At 39.1% G+C, this 16,786-nt stretch overlaps 1 protein-coding gene across 2 annotated transcripts in view; it reads right to left on the reverse strand.

Annotated features, from left to right (window-relative positions):
• Window positions 1–16,786, reverse strand: part of arrdc1b (arrestin domain containing 1b) — a 31,315-nt gene that overhangs the window by 9,233 nt on the left and 5,296 nt on the right. For both annotated transcript variants that reach the window (XM_086053364.1, XM_086053363.1), the window contains exons 2-3: window positions 5,576–5,686; window positions 1,511–1,561 (exon numbers count right to left, since the gene is read on the reverse strand). In XM_086053364.1, coding sequence (XP_085909490.1) covers window positions 1,511–1,561; window positions 5,576–5,686 — 162 coding nt within the window. The remainder of the gene's footprint in view (window positions 1–1,510; window positions 1,562–5,575; window positions 5,687–16,786) is intronic.

Here is a 16,786-nt window from a genome sequence, read left to right on the forward strand (position 1 = left end):
ACCCTCTCTTATTGTTGTCTCATTGAAAAATGACCCAAGCAAAGTGGCTTAATGCCTGAACTTTAGACAATGAGAAAAAGGTGAATCTGAGGCAATAAAGAAAGCAGACTGCATTGGGGGAAACAAATTGTACCATGTGTATTGCCAATAAACGCAAATGTGAGTTTCCAATTATGATTCCAATATATATATATATATATATATATATATATATATATATATATATATATATATATATATATATATATATATATATATGTATATATATATATATATATATATATGTATATATATGTGTATATATATATATATATATATATATATATATGTATATATATGTGTATATATATATATATATATATGTATGTATAACTATATATATATAACTATATAACTATATATATATGTTATTAAATCAGTTCTTTACAAAACGTCAGGCAAAAACCACTTCTGAAAGAGAACATGAACCAAAGAGGGCAAAAAGCGATGAGGACAGCAATTAAAAGGTAAACGACCATCATTTTTATTCTTTACTCTATTTTTTGTTTTTACATTATGCACAACTCTCATGTATTGTGCAATAATCTAATTGTAGCATGTATTTGTTACATGTTTTGATGCATTTATATGCTTTATAAAACATTTGTCTGAATGTTGGGGCACTTGGAACGCATTAGGGCATTTACATGGAAAGGCGTCTCTACTCACAAATTTTTCTACTTAAGAAATTTCTTCCGGAACCAATTAATTTCGTAAGTAGAGGTACCACTGTATTTGTAGAGGAATGTTAATTGTTACATAAAACTTTGCCCGAGGAGTTACCCACTAATAAATTCTGTTTACATCATATCCATTTTCCGTACGGCTTGCCCTCATGAGGGCACACTGCACTGTACAATTTAAAAAATGTCACAACCTGTGTTGCACTTTGAAGGTTCCACATTATGCCTGAATGTTAATCTACTAAATATCATACTAATCTATAAAGGGACAGAGCTTGCGGCCGGTGTATATTCCACCATGACACTTGCTGAAAATCACTGACTGGCTCTCTGTATGCAAAGTCTTTCACTCAGAGAGCATGAGAGGGGGCGAGGAAAAGCAATGGGGCATGACGACCAATTAATCCCCGACTGCACAACAGGAGGGAGACTAAAAATAAACCAAACCCCTCGAGCCTCAGCCCACGCTAAGTGTGTGTGTGTGAGATAGCAAACTTGACTCCTACTAAGTATGTTGTGTTGATCCTGAGTTTACTTGCACAGTCATGCTTTAGCAGAGTTTAGAAGTTATGGAGAGATAAGACACTCAAACTCATTCCACATTTCCTAACCAGGAATCACCCCATCACTTACAAATCACTGATCTGTAGGAATCTGCTTTGTGTCGTACTATATCGTGTTATCAGTTGTCCTAGATTTCTAATAAAAACCCATGTAACAATTTCAAAACCAAAGGTGTGCCTCGAACAACAATGAAGTTAAACAGGCCATTGAAAGAAAGTTCACACCTGGGATGAGAAACTGGAAAGGGAAATTGTGTTCGCCTACTGCCAGAGTTCCTGTGAAGACAAAACAGAACAAAACAACTTAACACTTACAGTGCAAAGCAAGCACAACTAAAATAAATAACATACGCAAAAGAGAAAAGCATTTGCTCGTGTAGAGATTAGCGCAAGTGTTAGTTCCTTTATGATTGTACCCACATGCAAACATTGGATATGCAGGTGGCCCCACGCCTATTTTCCCAGTGGGATTGAGTTTCACCGAAAGAGGTTATGTTGTTCAAAAGACAGATGAAGTGATATGTTGTTTGAAGTGGCCCGCTATCAACTGAAACTCGCCAACATGGGAGATGAATAGCCCCACGAGTAATGGCGAAAACACGTGGCAGGCAAAGCATTTCTCAGCAAAGTTAATCAATGATTAAAAAGAGAAAAAGCAAAGCAGGAATCGACCCAAAGAATGAGTGCATTCTTCTGCGCCGGTACAACATTGGGTCAGCATCCTTTTAAGCATCTGCCCTTATGGATTATAATGATGTCTAAGTTTCAGTTTTAATGATGACGAAACTACAAAGACAGTGCATCCAATCCCCAGCAGTAGAGGGAAGTCTGGGCTTCCCTGCTAATGTTGCTGCCCCCCCAGATGAGCGGAAGAAAATGGATGGAGGACATCATTATCATAATACGTTATCAGGCTCTGTGTTCAGCAAACTTTCAACCTTTTGAAAATAAGATTAACATTGAGAAAGTTCTGGACGTTTAGAACTTCTCTAGAAAATCTCTCGCAATGTTTTCTTTTTTGTCTTTTTGAAACCTCTGTGCATTGGCTGAGGTGTGTAAAACCGATGCCTTTTGTGGGGGAAAATCGGCATGGGTTTTGCAAATCAAGGTGCTGTGGGCACATGCTGTCATTTAGAATGAATTCTGATTCATCCACATTCGCACAGTTGCAAAGAAAATGGGCCGATCCGCACGTGTCGTGAATCCAACTGTGATTTTGCGTATCTGTTCAACCTCTGCACAGAGCACCAACATCCCAACGCGTTTATTAGTGAATGAGAAACCATTGTCTTTAAACAAGAAGCTAAGAACGTGTACAGCATGCTAATGCCTTTTGCCAAAGATGCATGTTTCAGTGAATTGGCAAGAGCGGCTGCAGGAGTTTGACTTTTATAGTACCACCACAATACAGACACCTTGTGCCAATGAAGATAACGTAATTCTTGAAGAGATGACAGCTCATTTAAGTCAGAGCCTAATATATCTCTCCTCATGACATGCCACTTTTTCCAATTGGTTTTTGTTTCATGTAGGGTGAGTTACTTTGTGTGTGCGTGTGTGTCTAGATTTAGCTGTCTATATCCAAACCACAAGATCTTACTCTGCATGGCACTCAAATCGAAATCTGGGTGGATTTGCTCATATATAAACGTATGTCTTTTCTAGCAAGTACTTTCTCCAGGCTTTTGATTGCTTTATTTCATGTGCCTCGTGGTAGGTGAATGGGTTTTCATGTTGACTGACAGCAATGTGTGATCATAACATAGTTTCATTCAGATGATGGAGCTGCATAATAACAATGGCATGAAGTTGAAGTGGATAAAGATGAGGACGCTTTTCTGCTCACTGTTCTACTGCGCTTCCTGCTTTGGATCATTCTTTCAAATGTGGCACCAGTAGGCAGCTGTTATCTGGCAAGTTAACATGTGACATCATGGATTACAGAAAATGAAGGGATCCAAATCTCAATGAGAGAATCTTATATTCATGTACATTATAGTACATACTGAAATTGCCACCACATGCTGTTTATTTTTGTGGGGACTCACAATTTTGGTGATAGTTAATTTATTATTTTCTCAATTCATTGTTATCAGCTTGCTACAACAAGCATGGCTTGAGGTCACATTTGCGCAGCAGCAGCAGGAGTAAGCGCTTAATTTCCTGTAGGTCATTAGCTGATAATAGTAACAGAATGAAGAGTCGAAACTGACAAGTTCATATTTATCACCACATTATTCATCCTTTGTCCACCTTGGACTTTTTTTTTTTTTTTTTTTTGCGCTTAAGTGTACATTGCACACATATCTGTGTGCTAGTTATTCACCTTACTTGTCTTGCTCTGCTTACGTTGCTTAGTCCTTGGGGCAAAGCAGGGCATTTTCGAAAGAGATTGAGATACGGAAAAAGGGCAGTGATAAAGGGGAGGACAGAGAGAGGCTGAGTCATGCATTATTTATGCCCTGCTCTGTTCGGCTTGTACTGAGGGGTTGATTGGGTTGTATTTTCGCTCCCATTCTCATGGATTTACAAATGTGCAGTTGATTTTTTTTCAAACGTGTACAACTGCAACTACTCCAACTACTACAATTATACAGCAATTTTTGCATACCAGTGTTTTAGAATATGCTGTATATTTTAAGTAATGCTTTTACAATTTCAGAAATATGTAGTCACCGTTATTTAGCCAAACCAACGTTTTGTCTCAAGATAAGCAACTGTTAGAAAGGGATTGATTTGTCAAAAGTACACCCGTGAAATCCTGAACTGCTTCTAAGCCAGCGTGTGTGCTTGCCAGTTTCATATTCATGTGAGAATACAGAGGAAACTTTTGTGAAGATTCCCGATATAGATTCCATGCATGTCGAAAAAAATGAAATTAATTAAATAGGCCTATTTTATCGGTATACAAAAGTATCTGCAAGGCAGCTAGATGGCTTATTAGGTAACACCCCTGACTGGACACAGGGGACTGAGGATCAAATCCCGGTCAGGGCAAATGGTATTATCCAGTTGAGTCCCTCGGTAAGACCCTTTTACGCTATTCGTCATTTCCCAGCCACTGTTGTGGGTGGGTTGTGTCAGGAAGGGCATCCAGTGTAAAAACTGTGCCAAACATATCATGTGAGTAAATCACCTGTGACTAAAATGAAACAACAAACAATAACAACAACAACAAAAGTAGTACAAATCTTTTTCAAGAATATAAACTGTCCTTGCATGCAAGTGGGTCATTTTCATATAGTTTTATCAATAATAGTAAAAATGCTTGTAAAAATGAACAAATAAAAAAATATAATCGCATTTCTTATGCCGCCTTGGTTTTAAATATCTCAAGCTGAAACAGCCACACTTAAAGTCTTGTTTTCAAAATGTTATTGATTTAAAATTTTAAGCATACATCGTAAAGGCAATCCTTATTGACAGAGCAATGGATGGTGGCCCACTGAAATACACGTATTGCATAACGGCAAAGACAAACGTGCATAACGGTAAAGACGTTAACAGCTTCATAAAAATAATGTAGTTGTAATTTACGCGTTTCTCTTCAAAGGCTGCGGATAGAAGTGCATAAATGAACCAAAGTACACATTAAATCCATTACACTCAGTATTTATACAATGGTAATAACGGTAAACACATGCAATAGTTCCGACACTTTCACATGTTCATTTATATCTCAGATGTAGCACCATTTATTTTTGCTGTCTGCTTTTGTGTGAATGCAAAATGGCTGCCTCATCCTGGCACTTGAGCTCACAGATGGTGATGGTGTATTGCAACAACATAACGAGGCTCTGTTCAGTGGCATTAAACGGTACAGACACTTAAGTGGCAAAGACGGACAATTGGAAAAGCACCATGAAAGGAACTCTCATTTTACTAACATGCATTTGTGTTAGTTGTCATGGACAAGTCATATTAAGGAATACGAGGATGAAAACTACATGTCTAATAATGTAATCATCTTCAGAAAACGTTGCAAACCATACAACTTCATTTGGGACACATACCCATAAAGGAATTTTGGTATTCAAATCCAGAAGAAGACAGGTGACCAGTGAAACATTATTTGTTATTGATGTAGATCTAGAAAGTTTGGTATATTATGTAACCTCAGTATCATATTGTGCATGCTGGACCCAAATTTAAGATAAGATAAGATAAGAATGCCTTTATTGATCCCACAGTGGGTTAACAGTACATTGAAGTTTAACTCAAATTTATTATAATTCAATTATGGCTGTTCAATGAAGGCAAACAGTAAGGCTGGAGGGACGCTTCAGTCACCTTTGTCAGCAATGGACAACGTACTGTTGAAGTACTGCTCCTCAACAGCCCATGACGTGTCGTTCACTTTGCTGGAGATCCCACATGAGCCCTGACAGTTCACCTTGATGGCTGTGAAAAGAGAGAAAAACAACAACAATTTGTGAATGGGATCAAATTTCTCATTTCCACACTTAATATACGGTAAGCATGATTTTTCCTGGCTCAAATTGAGGCAGAGGTAATACCATCCTGACCATGCGGGATGACGCGCATGTATTCTGTAATTTCAACTGACTCACTTTCTTTTACAGGGAACATACTTTAAGTTAAGAGTTCCAATAAGAATGACTATTATCATGTTAAAGCATTCATTTATTAAAACCAGAGCCACCGTTTTTAAGGTGTTACTGCAAAGAGCCACATTATCCATATGGGCACACATAAACTGCCCCTTCCAGGCCCATCACTCCCCTAGCTCTCTTGCATATTTTGGCAAACTCTCCTTCTTTGTACGGCTTTTGGGTTTATGCAGTGTTCAAGTTGAAACAAATGCTTCATACATTTGGGGAACAACTGTGTCTACCTTTCCGCCTGACCTTTCCATGAGAGCAACTTGTGCTTGCAAACTTCAGTCCCCCTTGGAAAATTCCTGGTTGATGTTTGCATGGAGGGAACTGAAATAGCGCTGAAGATGTGAAGCCTTGCTTAAATGATGCCAAATGGGGTTGCCATCATATAAAACCAAAACTGTGTTAAAACGTCAAGGTTAACTTCATATTTTTGTTATGCTGTGATTTTTTTCCCTCCCATTTTGAAAGTGAACTTGGTAGGCAATACTACCCGATGTTTGAAGGGGGGAGGAGATGCTACACTGCACACAGGCTGGTCTCCAGAGATGGGAAATTCAGGTCCAGTAAAAACCCTGCTACAATTTGGCTTGAGCCACGGGTACTTCTAATCAACCTGTGGCTAAAGCCAAACTGTGGCAGGGTTTGGTTGTAGAATACATCTACAGTGTGATCACAGCCCCTCTGTGTCATCTCTCATCGACCTCTTCAGTCTGTGAGGATATGAAAACCAACATGCACACGCACTCACACACACACACATAGTCTGACACCAGCCTCAGGATTAAACAGAGAATAAACCAAGCAGCAGTATAAAAAGATAATTTCTAATATTTATTTCAACCCTAGTTCTAACCTCGAGCCTGGGTATAAAACTGGAGGGGAAAAAAGCAGTGAATGGGTCTAATACTAAGAAGAATATTAATGCATCTTCGCAAACAGACCAACACCAATGAGTGCAGTACAGCTACCAAAGATACTCAACAGTTACAGACGTGTACAACATCCGTAGTACACTTCAGTAACTCTCAATGAGACTTGCGCACCGGTTGACAGGTATTTTGGAGCACTTCTCACAAGTAAGCGACACTAGTTGTGTCAGGTTTGAAAGGCATCTTCTGCCAACTGCATGTTTGAGTTCCTCCCAAAGAAGTTCAACAGGACCATATTAGGGCTTGACTGAATTGCCCATGATTTTGTTCTTAGCCATCGCATTTTGAGTTGTGCTTTGGGTCATTATCTGATTGGACAGCTAAGACCAAGATTTATGACACTGGGCAGCGCACTTATATTTTTCAAGAATATGTTCTATGCAGGCACGGTGGTCGACTGGTTAGCACGTCCGCCTCACAGTTCAGAGGTCGTGGGTTCGATCCCGGCTCCGGCCTCCCTGTGTGGAGTTTGCATGTTCTCCCCGTGCCTGCGTGGGTTTTCTCCGGGCACTCCGGTTTCCTCCCACATTCCAAAAACATGCATGGTAAGTTGATTGGATACTCTAAATTGCCCCTAGGTGTGATTGTGAGTGCGGATGTTTGTCTCTGTGTGCCCTGCGATTGGCTGGCAACCAGTTCAGGGTGTCCCCCGCCTACTGCCCAAAGACAGCTGGGATAGGCTCCAGCACGCCCCGCGACCCTTGTGAGGAGAAGCGGTACAGATAATGGATGGATGGATGGATGTTCTATGCAATCCGACTAGTTGAAACAAGGCATTCTGATAAATATTGCATTTGTGGAATAAGAGTTAATCCACCCGTTTTTAACCATTTCTGGGGTGGCCATTTTGTCACTTCTGTCGACTGGAAATTACATCACAACTGCTCAGGGCTCAGGCAACGACCAATCACGACTGTTTTCCGAAGCTGATCCGTGAGTGGTCGTTACCTGAGCCCTGAGCAGTTGTGGTGTCATCTTCAGTCGACAGAAATGCCAAAATGGCCGCCCCCAGAGATGGCTAAAAAGGGGTGGATTTTGCTGCTGATATTCCACAAATACAAGATTAATCAGAATGCTGTGTTTCAACTAGTGGACGTGCTGGGAACATATTCTTGAAAAAATGTGGTTTGTTGTTTGAATTCCTCTTTAAAGAAAGAAAAACCCACAGTGGTCACTGAACTAGATTAGAATTCGATAAAAAAAAATATTTTGACAAGTTTCAGCACTTCAGCGAGAATGTTTTTTAAAGAGATGAGAGAAAAATGAATCTATTTAGCAAGTCACCTGAGCATTATGTTTACAGATACAAAAATAAAGCACACTAAGAAAAGTACACCGTGAACTCAGACCACTGTTCTTGGGCTGCTTTGCTGCATCTGGAGTTCTGGAGCAAAATGGGCTGCCAAGTGTCAGAAAGCTTGACCTGAACCATAGGTCATGGGTCCTCCACCAGCATAATAACCCAAAACACCCCAGAATTGCTAAGGAAAAGACTTTTTGATCATTCTGAGCACATCGCTGCACAATCACCCTATCTTAGCCCGATAAATCAGACACCACTGAGCCCCAATTGTGCTCGTCAGGCCCACAATTGGTGCAGCATGTATGCTCTATGCTCTATGTATGGATCTGAGGACTCCCGGATTTTGGGAAGGCAGAGTATGCAGTAGAAATCAATCTACTGCTCAAACATTTCCTTCATGTTTCTGCCTGTCTTGGACTGTATTTCTTGCTTCACATACGAATCATATCCTTTGTTGAGTAGAGTAATAAAACACAAATGTGTTCTGTTTTTTAGGTTCACAGAGGGCACCACACCTACATGCACAACACAAGCGGAGACAAAGGGGAGAAAAAAAGACTAGATTGTGAAGATTTCTGATCGAAATCACCATTGACATCTGTGGAAAGAGATGCGGAAGGGGCTTGCTTAAGAAGAGTGAGCCAAAATAAGTGCATGTCACAGGAATCATTTGATTACAGTGACGGCCTCAAAAGGTTGTAAAAAAACATTCAGTTAAAATGATTCTTTAATGAAGTCACTGATGGTGTATTGGTACACACGCCTGAGTTGTGTCCGGGCAGCGTGGGATCGGTTCCCGCACGGTCTATGTGTGTGTGTGCCCTGCGCGATTTGCCTGCCGACCAGTTCGAGGTGTAGTCTGCCTTTCGGCCATTGTCAGATGGGATAGGCTTCAGCACTTCCCCGCGACCCTGTACAGGATAAGCGGTTTGGAAGATGACGAGACATGATACTTTAATGAAATTCAGAAGTTACAGAAGCAAATAGCTGAATGTTTAAGAAAATAAAAATGTAAAAATTTAATCAATAACAGATAAATGGCAATCAAGGACACTTTCAACACGATATACATTGTACAAATAGATTTGCTAAACCACAAAAATAAAGTAATGAAGGATTTGCTTTTGTTCAAGGTATGTACATTGTAATTTGTTATTACTTTTGTTAGTTTCAAGTATTTCAGTAGCCAATGTGACTATTTCTTAAGGGAGGATACCAACAATTTTGTTCACATATGTAAATGGCCTAGATTTAATGAATCTGTTAGAGCAGTGTTTCCCAACCAGTGGGATGTTTACCCCAAGCAGTACGCCAGCATGTTGCAAGGCGTACATGGAAACATTTAATGAATTTATTTTCAAGATGATAAGTAAATATTCTCATTCATTTCATAAACACATCAATAAAATGGTATTTGTCCACCACAATTTGTTTGTTTCTGTTCTGTGTTTCCAATTGTGGTGCATCTATTCTAGTTCAATACACTTCATTTGACGTGTGCAAAACATAAACTAGAACTATTTGAAAAATGCAAGGCAATAGAGAGCAACTGACCGAGCATACGCCTGTACTTTTGAATTATGCTACTCTTGCCCAATAAACACAAATGCAATACAAGGAGGCAGATGGCCTCGCCAGATTGTTGGCACAATTTCAGGAAGGGGGGAGAATCTACAACAAAAGCACAAAACAGAGTTGAGTCTTCTAATGATATAGATATTAGGCATGTAACGGTATACGTGGGTGTATTAATACGTTTCAGTATGGCATGTTCTGTTCGGTCCACTTGCGTACTGTTTCTGATCATTTTTTGTTATTAGCCCCAGCTTACGCACCGACGCTATTGACTGTTGCTCGCGGGAGAGGAGAGTGGTGGCACAAAAGAGGAGCCAGTAAGCCAGAAGCCGTGATAAATCATAAATCCATGGATCAATGGCATTATTATGGCATATACGCAAACAAGCCAGCTCAAAGGTTCCCCCGTACACTGAGGTCACCTGTTTGGGAACATTCTGTCTGTCCTGTTAAAATCGCCGATGGGGAAGGGTACATGGATAAGTTCCAAAGTTGTGTGCCTACATTGCTCCATGAGATCGGTGGCTATGTTGCAGGTAGCACGTCTAAAATAACGCACTTACGATGCATTCATGAACCACGGAAACATCACAACTCAGCAAAACACAAATCCAACCACAACACGGATAACCCAATTCGTTACAATATGCTGTTGAACATTCAAAGATTTCAATGCCTAAAAAGTGTATACAATTTCATAAAGATTTTTAAAGTTATTGTATTTTTTCATTATAAAAAGAGATTTAATATAGTTAGCAATAATTGTAACTGTTATTGTATGTATTTTTTTCATCACAAAAAGTGTATACATGTACTGTAATGACAACTTGTCTTTAACTTGAATACTTAGATGTGTCATAGGCTGTTGCTGCTGAGTGTTTAAAGATTTCAATGTCTTAATAGTTTACAAAATTAAGAGTTTTATTGTTAGTGTATTTTTTATTCTGGCGTCATTTCTTAGAATATTACCCGAATGGTTCGCTTTTATTTATTTTTTCTAAAAAAAATGCACCGTTTACTTGTCATCATTTCAAAACAAACATATTATGTATGTATCGATAAGCTTGCATTGATTTGAAAAAAAAAACTGTCTTCATTTCTAGATTATCTATTCTCCTAAAGGTCATCACAATCAGTTTTCATCTGAGAAGAAACAATATATTTCCCTGTCTAGGGGGATATAAGAAGAGACTATCTGTCGACAGATAAATAGTGGGCAGCGTCTCGACAGACTCACGGAGTCAGGCAGACCATGACAAAGGAAGACGCATTTTTTTTAACATTCACCCAATAAAGAGGGATATGTTTTACCCATAAAATCTGTGTGTCACTATTGAAGACAACAGTAAAATAATTAAGAACAAATCAGAACTGTGTTTTTGTATATGGCTACTATGATAAATGCTGCTGTAAGAAACACTGGGGGATTTGACCAGATAAACACTTTTCTCAGATAAAAACAAATTGGAGTAGTCAATATAGAATTGTCTGTATTATGGGTTTGGTGGTGTAAGGGTCCTTTCTGTTAGTTCAGTGTTTCCCAACAAGGGGCACGCATACCCCTTGGGATAGCATATGAGACCAAATTTAATTTTTTATTTCCAAGATGATAAATAAATATCCAGTCATTTCATAAGTCTGCCAATGAAATGGTATTTGTGCGCTAGAAATTGTTTCCATGGAGTGTAATGTTTATGATAAATAAAATTTAGATACCTGTTTGAAGGGGACTTATTCAAAGGAGCAATTTTTGGGGGGAAAAGAGTTTTATAATAAAGGCAGGTTTATTACTTGTTGATTTTGTATTTTTTAATGTATGTATTTATCTTAGAGACAGCATGACAAGACAATGCCTGAGGAAATGTTAAATTAATGATACTGATGGTATGACGAAAGGGTTCAGCGGTACACAAGACAAAAAAAGGTTGGGAATGGGAACCACTGCTTTAGTTCACTTCCTCTGGTGCAAATCATTTGATGGTTTAGCGAGGGGAAAAAGGCCGTAACGTACACTAAATACAGAACATATAATCAGTTTCACAATAATAATGTGCATCTATTTATTTATAATTGAATGTACTTGTGGCTGAAAAAGCAAAGCATGGAGATTCTCTGTCACAGAAATGCATGAGTGCAGTAAATGAATGGAGACTTTAGCCTATCAAATTTCCACACTGTCCATTCAGTTCTTATCTCTAGTATAAAATCACACTAACAATAGATGTTTCATCTTGAAACTGGTTAGCTCAGTTAGTAGGGCTGGGAAAAAATATTGTATTGCCTTTTTTCTTGACTCTGCATCTTCCTATCTACACCCTGGCACAGATATCTAGCTCTAGTGGTAGAAACGCGGTTATGCGGTCCCAGCTTTAATGGCTTAAGACAGTGGAGTCACACATTGTCGCATGGGCTAGGCAGAGCTGCCCCTACACAGGAGGGTAGTGCAGGAAGCATGTCGGAGAGACTAGACCTCCTTCTGCATCAGGCAGAATAAGACTCCACGGCCGTGTCTCAATCTTTCTGGCATCCATAGTTCAACTGAGAATATCTTTGCTGCCCTGTGAAAAACACTTATGTCCATTTTTTTTTTCAATTTTCTTCTTTTTACATGAATGGTGTTTCTGCGTTACAGACATCACACTAACGTGAAAATTAAAAATGTTTCCAAAATTGGACATACCGGTATGTGTTTTTCACAGGACAGCGACGATATGCAGTCTTCTGATAGTTACTGGTAGGATACTATTGCAAGCATTAAATACGTATAAAAGGACTGGGTGAAGGGTTCCCACAGAACTTTTCAGTGCTCAAATAATCAATTTCATGTAGTTGCACAACAGAGAGACCCCAGTGAGGTTAGAACATCTGTAGGTGGAAAATGGTAACACATGAATCCACTATAGGTGCCATACAAAGAACTGTACAACCTGCAGGGAGAATGTCTCTCAGCAGTACTCAGGATTCTGTGTGTCGAACATGCTCTGACTCAGCAGCCAGCTGGATTTGTTACCAACACATTGGAGTTCATCCAAGTCCGCTTTATGGTTCAGTGAGAGTGTACGCAAGCAGAGACAATCCTGGCGCAACTGCCCATCAGAGGGAGGATGTTGTCAGCAGTCTAGATGGGAGTTAAATACTTGACTAGAATAGATGTAGAATAAACCTAACAGCAAACTCTTTGGTGATGATAGTGACTTGAAAGGCCAAAATCAAAACTACCAGAAGTACTTTCCACATCCAGCCAAACATGACTGGTGCGTGATCAAATACCATGAAAGGAACATTGTTACGTTTAAAAAATCAGGCCATTTGACTCACTTTGGCCTCTTAATGAGCAAACTTTTATGAGGGAGGATTGACCAGCCTGAGCTTGTTGAGCTCTTTTTCTTTGTCCCAAAACCTATTCACCCAATGCAGGAATTCCATCCTTCAGGGCATATTTACTGTTACATTTTCGGCCTGTTTTGGACCACTGTTTTTAGCTTTGTTAGTCGCGAATCCAAATGCACATTTACTAAATGATGGAACTGCAGTACAGAAAATCATGAGTTGAAAATGGGTAAAAAAACTAAACTAGCAATAAAATATTCAAAGAATGCAGAGGGCAATTAATTGATAAACAATTTCATCACTTGCAATACATGTTGCATCGCTGAATCATAGGCACACACTTTGTTAGCTGGTAAGAAAAAGTTTGGGGAACTTGGACCAATGATAAGAGTTCCTTATTTACACTAAAATGCAGCGACTCGAGTGTTGGCTCACTGAGTGGGGGAACTAAATCATAACAGCCAAAATGATTTCAATGTGACAGGAATAGTGTGAATGAGATTTGAATTAGTTTAATTCATCAAATGTTCCTGTCTTGCTGATGCAAAAACCTGTCTATGCCTCTACAGTATTATTTACAACATTAAAGCTATTTATCTCTGCATAGATATGTCTCACTTTCTTTTCCTGATTATCTCAGATTTTTAGCAGTGAGAGGAAGGGAATCATGGTTAAAAACAGACAGCAGTGCGTAATAGAGTATGCATTAATATATCCTGTGTTAAGTCCAAAATAATAATTTACCTCTCACCTTTTAGTGTATTTTGTGTTTCCACAAAAATGTTTATGCTATACTAAGAGTACAGCAAAAATCTTTACAACATTTTTCATCCAGATGTAGATGCATGTGTTCCATGTAGGTGCCAATACTGTATGTTTCTACAGTACTCACTACTCATAAAAATGCGGCGATACTAAACACAGATACTACATAACCAGTGTATATTTTCCTGGTAAGAGCCATGTCAGTCGTGTGGAGATAAGTGACCAGAGCTTCAGCTATTGAATATTTTGGTATTCGGATATGCTACCGGAAGTCAAATTGAATAATCGGGTATGTGGTTAGAAAATAGAAATATATATTGTTCTTCTAGGTCGAAAGCACTGAAGAGAAAAAAAACAAAAACATTTCTACTTGAAGTACAACCAACTGGTTTTTATTTTTAGATATTCAACATTCAATTTAAATTGTGGATAGCAGCACACTATTTTCCTTTATAGAAACTTGTGAGATTTTAGACAAATTTCTCCTCATGGACATAGATTTTGGTCTATAAAACAGAAGTGATGTCAGAACAACAGAAGAACAACTTGTTATAAAAGGATCATTTGGAACGGCAACCTTGTCAGGCAGTCAGCATCAAAGTGTGCGAAGTCATCTACTGCCTTTGAAAAGTAATAGCGCTTGCAGGCGCTGCTACCGCTTGCTAGCGCAGGAGCCACCACTGAACGCTGGCAACAGGTGACATACAATACGGTGTCAGGTCAGACGTTACGCCGCCGCTTCAAAATAAAAGCGTACTTAGGCATCGATGTCCGTATATTATTTGGTAGGATAAGGTTTATTTTCAAGTTGGCCTTCTTCCCGCATTGATGGCGTGTTAATGTCATGTACGGCATAAACAATTCTTGCTGTGGTTAGCTTGACTGCTACTTCTTGGCAACTTACACTTAAATAAGCGGCTACTCAAGGGAGACGCAGTACAGAACCACACTTTTGGAGTGAAGAGGAAACTGACTGCTTTATTCCTGTGGGGAGTGACATGAATATATTGTGATTTAATTGATGGTATAAAAAAGTAAGAAGCAGAAATGACATCTATTTGTGTCATGACGTTATTGTACATTGCCAGTATTTATAGCGATTTTGCAACTGATCACAACAACCACATATACGGGAGTAACGCTGTCCGCTCACACATGTAAACGGGTTATCTAGAACGTTTCGGAAACCGGAATTTTGACATTAACCCGAATGTTGACTGCATGTAAAATCAGTCTATGTTAGCTAACTTGTCATTGCCCATAGACAGGTATTTTGATTCAGAGAGCTGATATGGTGTTTTGAATACACAACAAAAGAAGTTTCAACCGTCATCACTCAAAGAAAAAACAGGATATTATCTTTGTAAGTCTACCATAGAGTCTTCAGACACTGTTTTTACAAAACAAAAATACTCTGGAAAACTCCCTAAGGGATGGGTACCCTTAATTTGTTCTTATTTGCTGAGCAATGCAGTCAGACTGGATTGTAGAGGATTTAGACACAAACCCATCTGCATGCACAATACACACGCACACAAACACAAACAAATCCTCACATATTTGCATGCAGGGGTAAGAGGTTTATCCCTGAAAAAGTTACATCATAAAACAACCAGCAGCCATGTAGCATGTAATTCTGCACATTCTGTTCCACACTACTTCAATATTTCATTGGACAAAAATGAGGCCTCTACTTTGGCTATATATTTTATGAATACACACATTTATTTCATTATCTTGAATTTTTCTACAGTTGGCTAGCAACCAGACCAGTGTGTACCCCTCCTCTTACCTCAAGTAGCTTGAATAAGCTCCATATTACTTCACAGTAGGGATGGGCGAATACCAATACCAGCAAGTCTATTATGCCGATACCAGCCTTATTTTAAGGTATCGGGTACTCGTGGAGGCTCAGCTAACACAACTACAGCACGTTCAACTTGTAACTAATAACGGTTTCTTATGAATCCACTTAAAAGACTTAGAAAGGAAGCCAATCAATAGAAATACTGTCTAATGGTGTTATCATCAATAATACAGTGAGGCAGTAAATTTGGTCTAAAATATTGAGTGTGTCTCGCAAAAGCACAAAGGACAGCACAGCACAGCCAAGACACTGCAACATACATTCACAGTCTACCTTCATATATCCTGAGCAACTAATTCTCTGCTGCCCATGAACCATCTTGAATCTGAAAATGATGCGTGGAGCTTTATTGTTATGAGGGATTCCCTCCCTCTTACTGTAGTGCACATTAGTGGTCTAATTCCATCTATGTTTCAACGCTATTGCTCATCCCCCCCTGCCATCTCACTGAATGATCCTCCCCTGGTAAAGCAAGGGAAGAAAAGCGTATCGAACCTATTTCAAAACCTGTCCAGGCTCACTCAACAAACCAGCAGCTAATTTAAAGGAAAAATCTAAATGTGGATACAACAGGCATACAGACGTTTTCCTGGTTCAGCATGATTCAAGCATTCTTGGTGACTGAATAATCAGCAGTCATGTTTAAGATGCTATGGCACTAAAAGCAAAATGCAGGCTCAGCAATTACAGCACATTAATTCTGAAAGCCTGAAATGGAGTGCAATGCGGCTTAACTAGAATACTGGACTGCCCGCCGGCCAATCACACAGTACATATAGAAAAACAAGCATTCAAACCTATGGATGATTTAGAGTCTTCAATTAACCTAATATGTTTTGGAATATGGGAGGAAACCAGAATACTTGGAGAAAACCCACGCAAACATTGGGCGAACATTCCTCATAGGAAGGCCAGAGCTAAGATTCAAACCCCAAACCACAGAAATGTGAGGCACCCATGCTATCTACCAGGCCACCTTCCACCTGATCAAAGTTGTAAAAATTGTAATCATGAACCATTTCACTGTATAAAGTGACTAATGTATGCATTTAAAATGTGTGTATTATTCCTGATCCTGCAATGTAAAAAAACAACTTATATTTTGGGGGT

Source organism: Filicampus tigris, chromosome 15 (genome assembly GCF_054856515.1).
Source record: "Filicampus tigris isolate MCC_2025a chromosome 15, RoL_Ftig_1.0, whole genome shotgun sequence".
Lineage (NCBI taxonomy): Eukaryota > Metazoa > Chordata > Actinopteri > Syngnathiformes > Syngnathidae > Filicampus > Filicampus tigris.